Genomic DNA, 14,565 nt, shown 5'->3' with positions numbered 1-14,565 from the left:
GAGTCCTTGATTAAAGGAGGGAAGAGGGAGACTCAATGTGATGGATGAGGGATGGGAGATTGCTAATTTGGCATGTGGTCTCGATGCATTGTTAAATGTAATCTGTAAAATGATACCATGGTTTCCATAGAGGTCTAGCTTGAAATCTTCCAGTTGTCAAAAATACTTGATGCCTTTCAGGTACTGGATTCTGAAGTTTCCTGCAGAGTTTAATTTGGACCTCGGTTTGATCCGTATGACTGAGGAATTCCGGGAAGTAGCTAGTCAACTAGGATATGAGAAACACGTCAGCCTCATCGACATATCCAGCATGTAAGAGTGGCACAAGCTTCTTTCAAACAAGATGAGTCCACTGTTTGAGGGAGGGGGTAGTGATGACCCCACTTGACCTCCATCCATACCATTTCAGAATCAAGGTGTGCTTCTCTGAGGAAAGCTTTGATGCAATGAGCACAGTCCCATCGGACAGAGTTTCTCTCTCCAAGCTTCAATTTCTGTATTTGTAGAATGGGGATTGTACTTTCTCATGGGGTATTATGAGCATCCAATGAATACCTGAGATAATATGTGAACGCATTTGGCACATAACAGATGCTCAGTACTCGGTTACTGAATCTAGTCTCCTATACCCTTGCCACTCATAGTGTGGTCTGTGGGTCAGCAACATTGGCATCACCTGGGAGCTCAACAGAAGTGCAGAATCTCAGGCCCCACCCTAAACCTGCTGAACTGGAAACTGCATTGTAATAAGATCCCCAGCTGATTCATATGATCATTCAAGTTTGAGATGCTCTGAGGTCAGCCTGAGGCTGTACAAACGTTGACCATAGTTGTGCCATGAACTCGTTAGCTCAGGGATTAGGAACTTGGTGCTAATTAGGCTAGCATTTTATATTGACTAGCTAACTTTGTAGACAAAACTATTTTAGGCCTGTGAGTATGGTTAGCCATATTGCAAATATGGGCTCTTGTGTCCTAGGCATTCATACTCTAGTCTCTTTTCCTAGAATACTTCTTCAAGAGTGATCAACGGTGAGTGATCCAGGAGTTATTAGGGATGTTGTTAAAAATAAGGATTATTCAGCCTGAGTCCTCTACTTACTAGCTGTGTGATCTTGGGTAAAATTTTAATCTCTCTGTGCCTATATTTTCTCATCTATAAAATGGGAGTAATAGTAGTAATACCTGGTAGAGTTGTTGTGAAGATCTAATGAGTTAATACTTGTGATTATAGTGGTGCCTGGGCCATCTAAGAGTTTGATAAATGTTTATACTAAAAAATACAGATTATTCAGATTATTCGTTCCTAGTAAATCAGAATCTCTGGTAGTGAGGTCTAGGTCTCTGTCTTTATAACAAGCTTTTCAAAAAATCCATATGTTGCTGAAGTGTGAGAACCAGCTTTTGATGGTTTCCATCACCACCTATATATTGATAAACTCCAAAATTTATATACCTAGCCCTAACCTCTCCCTCATGATCCAAACCTTACTGGTCACAGGAGAGACCAAGTAAGGGATTCTGGATGAATCAGTGCAAACCTACCCTGTATGGAAAAACAACTCGAAGTTTATATTCTATTGGCAATGGGTCAGTGGTTTTCTCTTCAAATATGAAGGACTGGGCGTGTATTTTGCACAAGCCCCTGGAAGCAGGCCAAGAGTTACACAGTCAGTAGGTTAATAACTTCCATTGAGTGAAATGAGCTTTCAGCACATTGACCAGACTCACTCTTCTTTTATAGTCCTTCCTATGACTGGATGAGAAGAGTCACACAGAGGAAAAAAGTATCCAAGAAGGGAAAAGCCTGTCTGCTCTTTGACCATCTGGAGCCCATTGAATTGGCTGAGCACCTCACTTTTCTGGAGCATAAATCTTTTAGAAGGATCTCAGTAAGAAACTGGACACTTATTCTTCCAAGGATAACAACCACCATGCCAACTTTACCAAGAGCTGCATTTTCATACTCTGAAGTGTTGGCAGCCTCTGTCACTGTGCTCCACTGGAAAAGTGCCCTTAACTCACAGGAACAATCCCTTTTAACCAAAGATAAATATTATCCTGTCTTTATTTTATGGCTCAGGAGCTATATTTCTGTTGCTATTTTCAATGTCTCCTTTCATAGGATTAAAGCATGATTTTCTAAATATTCAGTGGAGATTTAACCATTCAAGGTTTATTTAGCTCTGTTGACTTCTCCCAAGTGAACATGTTTAGCTGGGCCCTTCATTTTGGGAGAAGAAATATTTATTTAGGTTGGGATATGTATAAATACCTGATTATGGATATAGGTTGAAAATAGGAATTGTAAGCTTTCAGGAGAATCTCAACCTCAGGTTGTTTCTTTCGCAGGGATGGATATCCTGGATTAAAGTTTTCTTTCCTACTCTGTCTTGATAGAGTTCCTCCTCTGCATCCCTTTTCTTCCCCCTGACTGTGATCTCTTCCTAGCCACCTACTCACTATCCATTTGTTATGATATTTCCACAATGGTTCACAAACAGCCTTTGTCTTTGTCTAACCAAGCTCTGGGGAAGTCACTCCTTCTTTTCCAAGATGCCAAAGAATGAATTACGTTATTGCTTGCAAAGAAGAACATGAGGTTAGAAGTATGGATTTCTGAAAGACTGATTCTTTTCACTAAGTAACCCTACTTGGAGAGGACCTTTTGATTCCCCACAGGCAGGCCATGAGAGGGAATCCCCTGCTCTGTTTGTATGGTAGGAGGCTCATATGTATCTGATGACATCCATGCTGACTTCCTGAAAATGTGTCAGTTTTGCCAAAGAGCAGCCTTACTCAATTTCTGTTTTTTCTCTTTTCTTCTTGAAAACACATTGCAAACTTATTCTGACTTGAAATTATAATATTTATATTCATTTCCTCTTCTTTAATGTATGCCATTGTATCTCGAACTTGCCTGACCATTGGAATCACCAGTAGTGGGTGAAAAATGGAGATTCTTAGGTTATTCCTCTGGAACAGTGATCCTTTAGGTCTGACATGTTCCCCCAAACCAGTATTTTAGCAAATGCCCCAGGTGGATCTTATGATCCAGCAAATTTTGGACTCACTGGAATATGACTTTGAGTCTTGTCCCTTCCTCCTCCCATCAACACTGTGGTGTGTAATAAGTGTGCATCTGGATGTGGAAGAGTGAAATGCAGCAAAATAACATGTTAAAGATACAGATATATTCAAACTTGTAAGATGCCATTATAAATGTGAAATGAAAGAAATCGTTATGCTGTTGTGAAACATTATCTCACCCCTTCCATGCAACATTCTAATTTATAATTTTTTCAAAGACTCCATTATAATTCAGAGTCTCTGAATCTTCCTTTACTAGTTCACTGATTACCAAAGCTATGTCATCCATGGCTGCCTGGAGAATAACCCAACCTTGGAGAGATCTATTGCTTTATTTAATGGAATCTCTAAGTGGGTCCAGTTGATGGTTCTAAGCAAACCAACCCCTCAGCAAAGGGCAGAAGTCATCACAAAGTTTATCAATGTTGCCAAGGTATGTATGTCTGTTAATTAGACTGGGATTCTCAAAGGATTCTAGATATTCATTCTCTCTACTGAGAAAAGTCATTGAAAAAATTTGGGGTTCACAATATAAAAGCCAATTAAAGTACCCATAAATGTCTAATGAGCAAATATACTTCTCTCATGCAAGAAGATTGCTTTTAATTGGCCGTATTTGGAAGCATTTAATGTAGCTATTTTTCTGTGTAATGATTGATATATTTTTCTAGTGGATTTCATTTGTACTTCATTTTGAATTGATACTATTTTCCCTACATCCTTGTTGTTAAATTGTAGGACTTCATCTGTACCTCAAAAAGGTCAGAATAATTCAAAAATTGTTACTAAGTATTGAAGTTAACCTTTTCTATTGCAGAAGCTCCTTCAGCTCAAAAATTTTAACACCCTGATGGCGGTGGTAGGAGGCCTTAGTCATAGTTCCATTTCCCGGCTCAAAGAGACCCATTCTCATCTTTCTTCAGAAGTTACAAAGGTACAGTGGATCAGATCATAACCCAAGTAGAAAGTTTGTTTGTAAATTGTTTGGGGGTAGGATGATCCTAACAAATGTCACTCAGAAGGGGAAGGTTTTCTTCTTAGACAATAGGAGGTTACAGCCATACCACCTGGAAAAACAGATTAGAGGTGGCAACAAGTGTCCTAATAGGAATGCTTTGAACACTGTTAACATATTGCAGTTGTAAATATTCAAAAAATATGTGTTTGGTGCTTACTATGTGATAGGCATTGTGAAATACATGGGGGTTACAAGGCAAATATGACAGAAATCATTCCTACCGTCCCGTCCTCAAATGAAGTCATTGAACACCTGCTCTCTTCATAGTACTGTGTTCAACATGGTGGAAGACACAAAGGAAGGGGAGGCAGAAAGAAATCTTTTGTATAGAAAGCCCTCAGATTTATAGCTCAGTTTTCAGGGATAAAAAAAAAAAAATTTAAGCAATGATTGTTTCCCAAACTGAACTTTTTCTGCCATATTTATTTCCAGACCACAATAATATTTTTCCTTATTGAGAAAAAAAGAACATTTCATCCTTATGAAAAGATTTCCTTGTAAGCGTGTACTTTGTTATATCAGTAAGGACACTTTCAGCTGTAAGTTAAAAAAAAAAAATCTTGGAATTGCTTAAACAATAAGGAAATGGATTGTCTCACATACCTGAAAGTCCAGAGGCAAGGCCAAGTCCAGGCATGGTCTGATCAGAGCTCTGGCTCAGTTGCTCTGTATTCCTCTGAGTATGAGGTTTTTGTTTTAGTTTTTGTTTTTCATCGGACTGGTTTCCCTCCTGATTGGGCTGTCTGCAGCAACGGGAAAATTATGCTTTCTTGTTTATGAAAGTTGGAGATAGGGAAAACCTCTCTTCAGCTCTGCACCCATGGAATAAAAGACCTTTTTTAGACAGATTGGACCATCTCAAATCACATGCCCACCCCTGGTCCAATAACAGTATCCAGAGGAATACAATGTACTGATTGGCTTAACTCTGTGTTCCTGAACCAATCACAAACCAGAGGGATGGAATTATGAAGATGGTAGATCAGAACCCATCCTTGGATCTGGGCACGGAAACAGCGTCATCCGAGACACATGGGAAAGAGTAGACTGATCAAAAGTAGACACATGGGTCTATTAGGAAGGTATGGCTGCCGTTAGGCAACCAACAATAGCTTGTGCGTATAAACAGGAGAATATAAACCACAGAAGCACTGCTGAGTGACCTCAAACACTGCACCCTTTCCAAGTATAATGGGGCTCATTATGTGTTTCATTTTCCTTTAGATTAGTAATGAATTTCCAGTAAAGAGCAAAACATATTTTAAATGTTGTAAAGAATAAGAATTCAGTGGAGGCTCATAGAAGCTTGCAACCACCAGTGTGTCTTCAAAAATTATTTATTTGAACTCCCCTTTCTTACAGAAAAGAAAACTGAGGTCCCCAAAAGTGAAGTGACTTGCTTAAGGTCACCCTCCTAGTTAGTGGCAGAGTCCAAAACCACAGCTATCTCACACATCAGTATGACTGTTCCTACCCCATACTGGCCACTTCAAGTTATATCTTGAATGCAACTTTCTTGGAACAACTAGGAAATTTTAATATACTACATACTTCAATACAATACATGCTTGTATTTGTGGATTGTAATATTTCCATGAATTACAAAATACTTACATATACATGATGCTATTTAACATCTCAACACCCCTAGTAGGTAGGCAGAGTTGTGGGCTATTTCTCTTTTGACGCAGAATGGAACAGACTGTCCAACTCATAGCCAAGCCTAGTACATTTTTCTAACTGTCTTTTCCCTGGTTAATATTTCCCTGCATCAACGTTGGTGCAATTGATACTTCTTTCAGTAGGCGAGGAATTTCCTAGCCACACACTGTTGGGCCTGAGGGTGGGCAGAAGGGAAGGCTGTTTGAAAATACTACTTTTCCATCTGTTCCCAGAACTGGAATGAAATGACGGAGCTGGTCTCCTCCAACGGTAATTACTGTAATTACCGCAAGGCCTTTGCCGACTGTGATGGCTTCAAAATCCCAATCCTTGGCGTCCACTTGAAAGACTTGATAGCAGTCCATGTCATTTTCCCAGACTGGATGGAGGAGAACAAAGTGAACATTGTGAAAATGCACCAGCTCTCCGTTACCTTGAGTGAACTGGTCTCCCTACAGAATGCCTCTCACCACTTGGAACCCAACCTGGATTTGATCAACTTGCTCACGGTGAGTCCAACGGACTAGAGTTTGTGCTAATAACTCTCCTGTACCTCACTTCCCAGGGTATGCAGGACGATCCATGCCAGCAATTCACAATGGGGGTGGGGGAGGTGTTGAATTCAGGGTCAGTAGATGGGAAGAAATCTCAAAGGATGAAGGGAGGGAAACACACCTGTAACCCAAGTGACTTGAGACACCAATCTCCGAGCAAAGAAAGTTCCCTTTGCTTTGAGGGTCCCAGTCTCAGCCTCCACGGCTCTGGCTTCTGCAGTTCTTAGAGAGGCCCTCCAGCCCTGTCCTCAGTGCCTCATCACACTCATCTAATTCATCACCTCCTTCTATATGCCCTCAACTCATCGGCTTCTCTTGATCCTCACTGCACTGCTGTAGTTGAAGCCTGGAGTAATGCGGGGACCTCCTCTGAGATCTCCCTCCCCGTTACCCCCACCAACCTCCCCAAACCACCAGATACAGGTCCCAGTCTGCCACTGGAGCCCTTCACGACTTGTTTTCTGACTATCAGTTTCTCCTCGTTTATCATCACCTGATCCCGCATCACACCTGCCTTTGAGGAATGTGGGACTTATACTTTCCACCACAAATTGCTGCCTTCTACTTTCTGGCTTTGCATTTTCTTGGAAAATTCCTTCCTTACCCACCCCCCAACCCCACCATGACTAGCTTAAATTCAAAAGCCTCTATCTTTCTGGAGCATTCTCTGTTTCCTTCCAAAGCAGTAAGGCATCTGTCACATGTGTTGCCCTTGTACTTTCTTATCTATAGGAAGTATCACTTGACATTAGATTTTTTTTCTATTTACCTGCCTTATACATCGCCCGTCCCCAGCACCTCTCATAGTATTGCATAACATCTTAACGGAAAAACCTGAAAGAACTTTTTGGCCCACCCAATACCTGGCATATTTAGGAACTCAGCAGATGAACTGGGTGCTGTATTTAGGAGTGGGTTGGAAGAAATTCACCTACTGCTCATACGTTTTGGCCTTGGCGGCACGCACCATTAGCTGGTCTCTAGGTCCTAGCACTTTTAGACACACAGGTGTGTAGTAGAGAACATTTCCCATTGGCTGCTTCTTTGTCAGGGGGAAAGAGGCATAAGCAAATTCTCTCACCCTTGCTTAAACAAGTGGAGGAGCAACTTCCTTGTTTGGGTTTATGACACTGTAGCATCTGAAACTTGGCTGCAACACCGAATTGACTACTTTCCTCCAGTAGCCATGGGGAATGAAAACAAGAACCCCTCTGGAACTCCAAAGAGCTAAATCCTCTAGGACTGCTGCATTGGGATAAGAGTGCAGTTCCTAGACCTTCTCACAAACTGTTCCTAGAACACAGAATTGTTTACCAAGGAAGAGAACCCCTAGGTGTAGGCAATAATGGTAGCTGCATTCTTAGTATAAAGCAGAAGTAGCCAACACACAGAAGCACAAATCTCTTGGGGTTGAGTTTCTGTAACAAATAGTAAACACCCAGACATTCTCTATTAGGGTGGGGGAACCTCACAATAATCCAGGCAGCTGCCTTTATTAACCATTTGCCATGTAAATCTGTTTCCATGAATAAGTGACCAGAGTTGCATCCCCAATCAGACTGTAACCCCACAGCCACAGGTGATGTCTGAAGACCAGTCTCAGGGGGTAGCCTAGGCTCCAAGTGTCTGTGCTCAGGCTGCCTCCACGAGCTGGGGGAGAACTTCATGAGCAGCTGCCTATGCTGGGCAATTCCTCATCTGGATAAAAAATAATGATGGAGTAGGGAAAAGAAATTTGAATTGTAAATGCAGCAGGCAACATCAGGACAGATATTTGAGAAATACTAAAGGATTTGGAATGAAATTTTGGGGCTGCAGATGGAAAATCTGAACTCTAGAAGTAAAAGCTAAGAAATAATTCATTTTTGCTGGAAACGAAAGAAAAAAGAAAAAGACTCAATCTCTCAGTCTCTCTGTCTCTCTCTCTCTGTCTGTCTGTCTGTCTCTCTCTCTCTCTCTCTCTCTCTCTCTCAGGAATTGAAGGAAAATTTAGAAGCCACCAAGCACCATATTTAGTCACAGCAGCATTGTATAGTATAGTGTAATATAGTGGCAAGAGTCTCAGATGGGAGACAACTTTTTGTCCTGCCTCTGCAGTTACTTAGCTTTGTCTCCTTGCTAACTAGTCTTGACTTTGGATTTTTCCTAAAGGGTTTTGCGCTCATTTGTAAGATCTCATCCAGCTCTAAACTTCTGTGGTGCTAGATGTAAGGAATGGTGGAGCCTTGGGACTAAGGAACCAAGTGTCAACCTAATTCTGTGGTTCTGGCCCAGTGGCTCATCAGGATAGCACAGTTCAGCAGATGAGCACAATTGTCAAGCCAGTTTCTATTTAAAGCCAAAAGCCTTCCTCTCTCCCCACAACCAAGGAGAAAGTTCGGTGCATTCATTCTTCCTGGCCCTAGGCAGATTAATCTCCTCAGAATGAGGATGGAGGAGACTCCCAGGAGGTGTTCACTGGAGCCCAGTGAGCATTTCATGAACCACATACATGTTGAGATTAGAACCATACGTTGACTGCAGCTGCCCGAATGCATGTGAGGTCATTCTTATTAAGCACAGCATTGAAGGGGTGATTCTTTTTGCTCCAAGACTCTAGGTCAAGTTTCTGCCTGAAGTGACTGCTTCTAAACATGTCCCAGGTGAGGAAGGTGATTTATGATTGAGAGCCCTGGAAGAAAGAAAATGAGAACTCTTAAGTTAATGAACAATTACTAAATGCCTGCTCTGTGCAGTAGGCTGTATAGCAATGCTTGAACTTTCTGTAATAGTTGATTACAGTTTTCACAGCACTTTTCACATACATTTCCTCAGTAGATTCTCACACACACACCCTGTGATGTAGCCTGGGCAGGTCAGAGGGTGTAACATCACCCCTGCCCCTTCCTATTTTAGAAATGAAGAAGCTGCGATTCATAACGGACAAAAGGCTTGCAAATAGCCAACTTCTGAATCCCAGTTTGTGTGTGTGTGTCTCTCTCTCTCTCTCTCTGATGGACATTTACTCTGTAATGTGGGAATATTGCTGACATTTACTTTATTTTGCATCTGTGAAAATTAAATAATCTCTCTCCCTCTTCATGGGTGTATAAAGAAAGTTAATTACAAAATGAAATCTATGCAAGCAGGGACTATGTTTGCCATTTTTATCATTGTAATCTGAGCCCCCTGAACAGTACTGGACACATGAAGGAAAGAGGACCACACCGCCAAACTGTTGGGATTTGTATTGTTCCCCTTTTTAGGGAGGATCTGGAGAAGACATTTTCCACTGTGATTCCAATTCATGTAACCAGGAGCTTTTAAACTGACACTTCTTGTTTCATGGTATACGAAATAGTCTGATTTTTTTCATAGTATTTTTAGATCTATCAGTTACATTTACCATTCTGAGTATATGCAAATTACTGGAAAGCCCCTGTATTTTTACAATCGAAGAAGAAGAAGAAGAAAGAAGAAAGAAGAAGAGGAGGAGGAAGAGGAAGAATTGCAAAAATGGTGACTGGAGATAGTTTGATGACCAAGTGTGTGATATTTTACAATTCTCCAGTCAAGACAATGTCGGTCCTGAGGTGCAGACTAAATCCACAGCCATCTTTGCTGATAGGCTTGGATGTAAAAGCAACAACCTGAAACAGTGACTCAGAACATTTTTTAGAAACAAACAAGCTTAAGATATGTTAGACACAAATAAATATTTTTGAAACCCCATTGACAAGCTGCCTATATTATTTAAAAGGTGTGTAGGAAGTAGAACAGATCACTTTGTGCAGGGCCATAAGGCCCAGAGGAGATCCGAGAAAGCAAGTAGGATCGCAGCTTGGAAAGCAGAGAGATGGCTAGCGTTAACCCAGAAGGTGGCTCTGCACTCGTGGATGAGCACAGTGGCATTTGGCTGCTGCACTGATTGGGAGCCAAACCCTGCAGTTCCCATCTGTGTGGCCCTCTAAACAAATCCCCTTGGACACCATTAGCTCATTTAATCCTCACAACAATCCTGGGAGGGAGCTATTATTGATGACTCCCATTTTACAGCTCAAGAGACAGACTCAAGCAGATTAATGACTTGCCTAGGTTCATACGACCACTAATAAATGGAGAGCAAACATTGGGAGAAAACAAAAATATTTCCATCATAGAGTCAGATATCTGTCCATGTGACGTATGAAAATACTCAGGGATGTTCTGTGTCTTTTGAAAGAGCATCTCCCCTATTTAGTGTGTGGCTTATTTGGGTTTCTGGTTGGATGTTCTTGCACTGCTGGCATCTCCTTTCCAGCAGATGCCAGTGCCGTCATCAGAGGAAGAGTCAGGAGGACAGGAACATACTCATCAAAGCCCAGATTAACTCCTGACAACAAGGAAGTCAAAAGGAAGAAGTCAGTCAGTTTTCTGTCTATGTCACATTCACAGTGCAAGGTAGCAAACTAGGACTGGGACTATAGAGGTGAGATTACAAATGTACTGTCTCCTTTCATGAAGCTTAGAGACCAGTAGAGTCTTCTGTTGTGGAATTTACAAAACAGTGGGCAACTGCCCATGGCAGATGTGTTTTATTTGGCCCACATGGAATCATAAAAAAAAAATCTGTTATTAGTTGCCAGTGCTTAAAAATGAGGATATTTTATATAAAACTCTAGATTTCTGACTTCTCTTGACAAATTAGATGTGGCAATTGTCATCAAACTGACAACAATTTGCCTTAGATGAGTAGTGGCTATCTCCCATTCATCAGTGATCACACCTTCCCCTATTGCTTCCCTAACCCAGAGATCCAGTGTCAAATTCCACTTATCAGCACAAATTTTTCTTATTGTTGAGCTATGAGGAGAGATCCCCAAGTTAATCATATCTGCAAAACTCTTTTACCAAATACATTGTTATACCAACGTCTCTATCACAATATCCCTTTCATGCATCTCCCTTCACTCTTTTATATGGTGGGCTGGTTCCTCAAAGCATTTGTTTGTGACATGGGGACAGTTCCTCTCCTGAAAAAAGGCAGGGCCCCTGGACGTAGAAGTGACTGCTGTTCAGCGGAAGGTGGATACAGTGTGCATTCTTTGTGAGCATGATTTTCATGATCTGAAATGATACTGGGGCAATTTTATAGTAAAGTCAATTTTATTATGCTTAAAAAAACCTTTAGATGACAAAGTCTAGATAATGCAATACATGACCAGATATATGAAATCCTTAATTTAACTGCTGTATTTAGTAGCTAGAATAGTGACTACAATGGTCCCCGCCATGTATTAGGTGACCAATGAATATTTGTTGAATGAATGATGCAAAAATGACAGTTTATAATGCCAGTTTCTTTTTTAAAAAAATGAGATAGAACAGCAAGATAAATCCTTGAAAGACATCCTGTGCCTCTGAGTTTTCTCTTGCTCCTAAGCACCGGGCACTGAGCTGGAGATAAGGGATCCTTGATGTTACAGGCTAGGACCAGGGACAGGTGTATAAAATAAGACTTGGAAATGGAATAAAGCCTCTCACATTAAGCCTTTATCTTTAGACAAAATATGTCAAAGGAAAATTTTCATGCTTAAAATGATCAGAGAAAGGGCAGGGCACCTGGTTCTCTTCCCTGCTGATAAAATGGTATGATTCATCAGGTTCTTAACATTGAAGGGCACGTGTGGGAATTATCCAGGCTTATTTTAAATCTTATGACTTCTGTTTTAGGTAAGTGGGACCATGCATTTTAAGGTTTTGCAGATTTTATCCACGCAGTTTAATCTTCATTTACATTCTTATCCTTGCCTACCCTAATCTTTCTCTCTGTCTCTATTTCTCCAAGTCCTCCCAGTTAGGTCCCAGTTCACAAGTTCCTCTGTGAATCCATCCTGATCATTTCTGTCCTCAGTGGCCCCCACACATAATAATAAAAGTAGTTGTAACAGCTATAATAATAACAATAACATCAACAACACCAGATTACATTTCCTGAGATTTCACTGTGTACTAGGTCCTGTGTGAAGTACTTTACATGCATTATTTCATTTGATCCTGATAAAAATCCAATTAGATAGGGACTTTTGCGATCATTTTACAGGAGTGGAAACTGAGTGTCAGAGAGGAGATAACTGGCTCAAGGCCACAGAGCTAACCAGTGGCAGGCTCAGAATTTGAACTCAAACCCACCGGTCTCCAAAACCTCTCCCTCATGCTTTACACGCCGCCTCCCTGAAAAATTCCTATAGCACTTAGAGTGGGGCAACTTCCTTCACATTTAGCATGTGTTGCCTTTTGTTGATGTGAATATATCTTTTTGTGTTCAGGTCCTATTTAGTCAAATAAGGTGTCTGGCCCTTGAGGGCAGGAATGATTTTATACCATTTTATATCACCAGAATTTAGCACAATGCCCTGAAATAATTAATTGCTCTTTCATTTCTGCAGTTCTTTAGTCAAACCTCCAAGACACCATTTATTCCATTTCCAAGTCTTATTTTATACACCTGTCCCCAGTCCTAGCCTGTAACATCAAGGATCCCTTACCTCCAGCTCAGTGCTTGGTGCTTAGGAGCTACTCAATAATTATCAAGAAAAATTGAGTCAATGGTTCTTGTTGATGCTGATGACCACACTAGGCTTAACTTTTTTCTTTTTAAAATTTCGTTTTCTGGGACTTCCCTGGCGGCCCGGTAGTTAAGACTCCGCGCTTCCAATGCAGGGGGCGTGGGTTTGCTCCTTGGTTGAGGAACTAAGATCCCACATCCTGCATGGCCAAAAAATAAAATATTAAAACGTCTTTAAAAAAAATTTCATTTTCCACCTCTGCATGCTATCTTTTTAACGTTCTACATTTACTCAAGTTATTAGACATTGAGCTTAAGCATTCAGTTTGGAAAAATTTCAGTAATGTAAATAAGTAAATAAATGATTCAACATCCTTATTTATCCCTTCTAATTTGTTGTAGCTTTCTCTGGACCTCTATCACACAGAAGATGATATTTACAAACTATCACTGGTGCTGGAGCCTAGAAATTCTAAATCGGTGAGTATTGTTTTCTCTCTCAGTTTCAGTGACAAACACCATTATTTTATATTTACAATAATTGACCATTACAGTAGTGCTTTGTGATCTAAAGATTGAAGAATTAAAAAATCTATATTCTTCCCATTTTACCAATGGAACAGCTTAGCCCTGACAGATAATTATTTCTTCACATTAGAAGCTAACAAAGAAGAACATCATTTCCAGTTACTCTGTTTTATTGTTGATCTTCCATTTTCCCTCTGAGAACCTGCCCCGCCCCCAAAAAAGAAGGAACAATAATTTGAATGACCATTCTAGGCTTTTTTTAAAAAAACTGATTCTACATAAAATTAGATTTAATAAATTTTAAATACCCTAATCATAATTCACAAATTTCTCTACTAATGATTCATCCAGCTCAGAATTTCAGTATCACATTGGATAGAGTCTCACTTAATTGATAGCTGAGTCTTAGTAAAGAAACATTATATAATGAGTTGAAGAAACTGAATTACTGAATGTACACTGCTCATTACTCTTATCAAGTGGACTGTAGCTCAGATATGCTTTGCACTAGTAAAAAAACAAATATCTGGGTGAATATGAAATTTACAATGAGGATGAGGTTTGCATGTTGAAAAAAAATTTCTGTCTGCTTCTTATATCCTGAGATCTGTTTTCTTATGAAGGTCTCATTCATTACCTCCGTACCAGTTGAGTTCTGTGGCACGTTGCCAGCAACCCTAGGGCCTAAGTCTGTCCATCTATTAATACCTACTACCATTCTGAACCATCGAACTGAAAGAGGCAGAATGACTGTGAATGCTGTTCACAGTAAAGGCCAGGTGGGAGACTATGAACTTGAGTCTGAGTCAGTTGACCTGGTAGCATCTGTTCTTAAAATAATGTCTATGGTGGTCCATCACCATGTTCCCCTCCCTGCCAACTCCAAGAAGCCCATCTCCTGGGGACACTGCAGAAGGCAGCCATATGGGAAGATACAGCACAGGCAAAGGGAGGGGTTAGGACCAGACTCTTCAAAGTTCGTGTGATGAAGAGAGAGCTAGAAAGAAAAGTAATGTTACTGAAAAAAAGGAATTCGTAAGCTCCTCCCTCATTCCATAGCTTTGGTGTGATGAAGCTGTCCTGTACATGCACACACAGCATTGCCACCTCCTGACGCCTTCCTTTACCTATAACTAGGCACCTTAATTGCCACCTGTTGGTTGTTGGATGCCTGGCAGGTCATAATA

The 14,565-nt window shown here is 40.7% G+C and overlaps 1 protein-coding gene across 4 annotated transcripts in view; it reads left to right on the top strand.

Annotated features, from left to right (window-relative positions):
• The window catches only part of RASGRP3 (RAS guanyl releasing protein 3), a 103,757-nt gene that overhangs the window by 66,417 nt on the left and 22,775 nt on the right, over positions 1–14,565 (top strand). For 3 of the 4 annotated variants that reach the window (XM_060309587.2, XM_070046877.1, XM_070046878.1), the window contains 6 exons: positions 181–312; positions 1,745–1,892; positions 3,350–3,523; positions 3,908–4,024; positions 6,004–6,279; positions 13,253–13,330. In XM_060309587.2, the coding sequence (XP_060165570.1) occupies positions 181–312; positions 1,745–1,892; positions 3,350–3,523; positions 3,908–4,024; positions 6,004–6,279; positions 13,253–13,330 (925 nt within the window). Of the gene's footprint in view, positions 1–180; positions 313–1,744; positions 1,893–3,349; positions 3,524–3,907; positions 4,025–6,003; positions 6,280–13,252; positions 13,331–14,565 lie in introns of those variants that run through there. The other variant, XM_070046880.1, reaches the window with a different exon arrangement.

This window comes from Globicephala melas, chromosome 12 (genome assembly GCF_963455315.2).
Source record: "Globicephala melas chromosome 12, mGloMel1.2, whole genome shotgun sequence".
Taxonomy (NCBI): domain Eukaryota; kingdom Metazoa; phylum Chordata; class Mammalia; order Artiodactyla; family Delphinidae; genus Globicephala; species Globicephala melas.
This window is presented reverse-complemented; position numbering and strand designations above follow the sequence as displayed.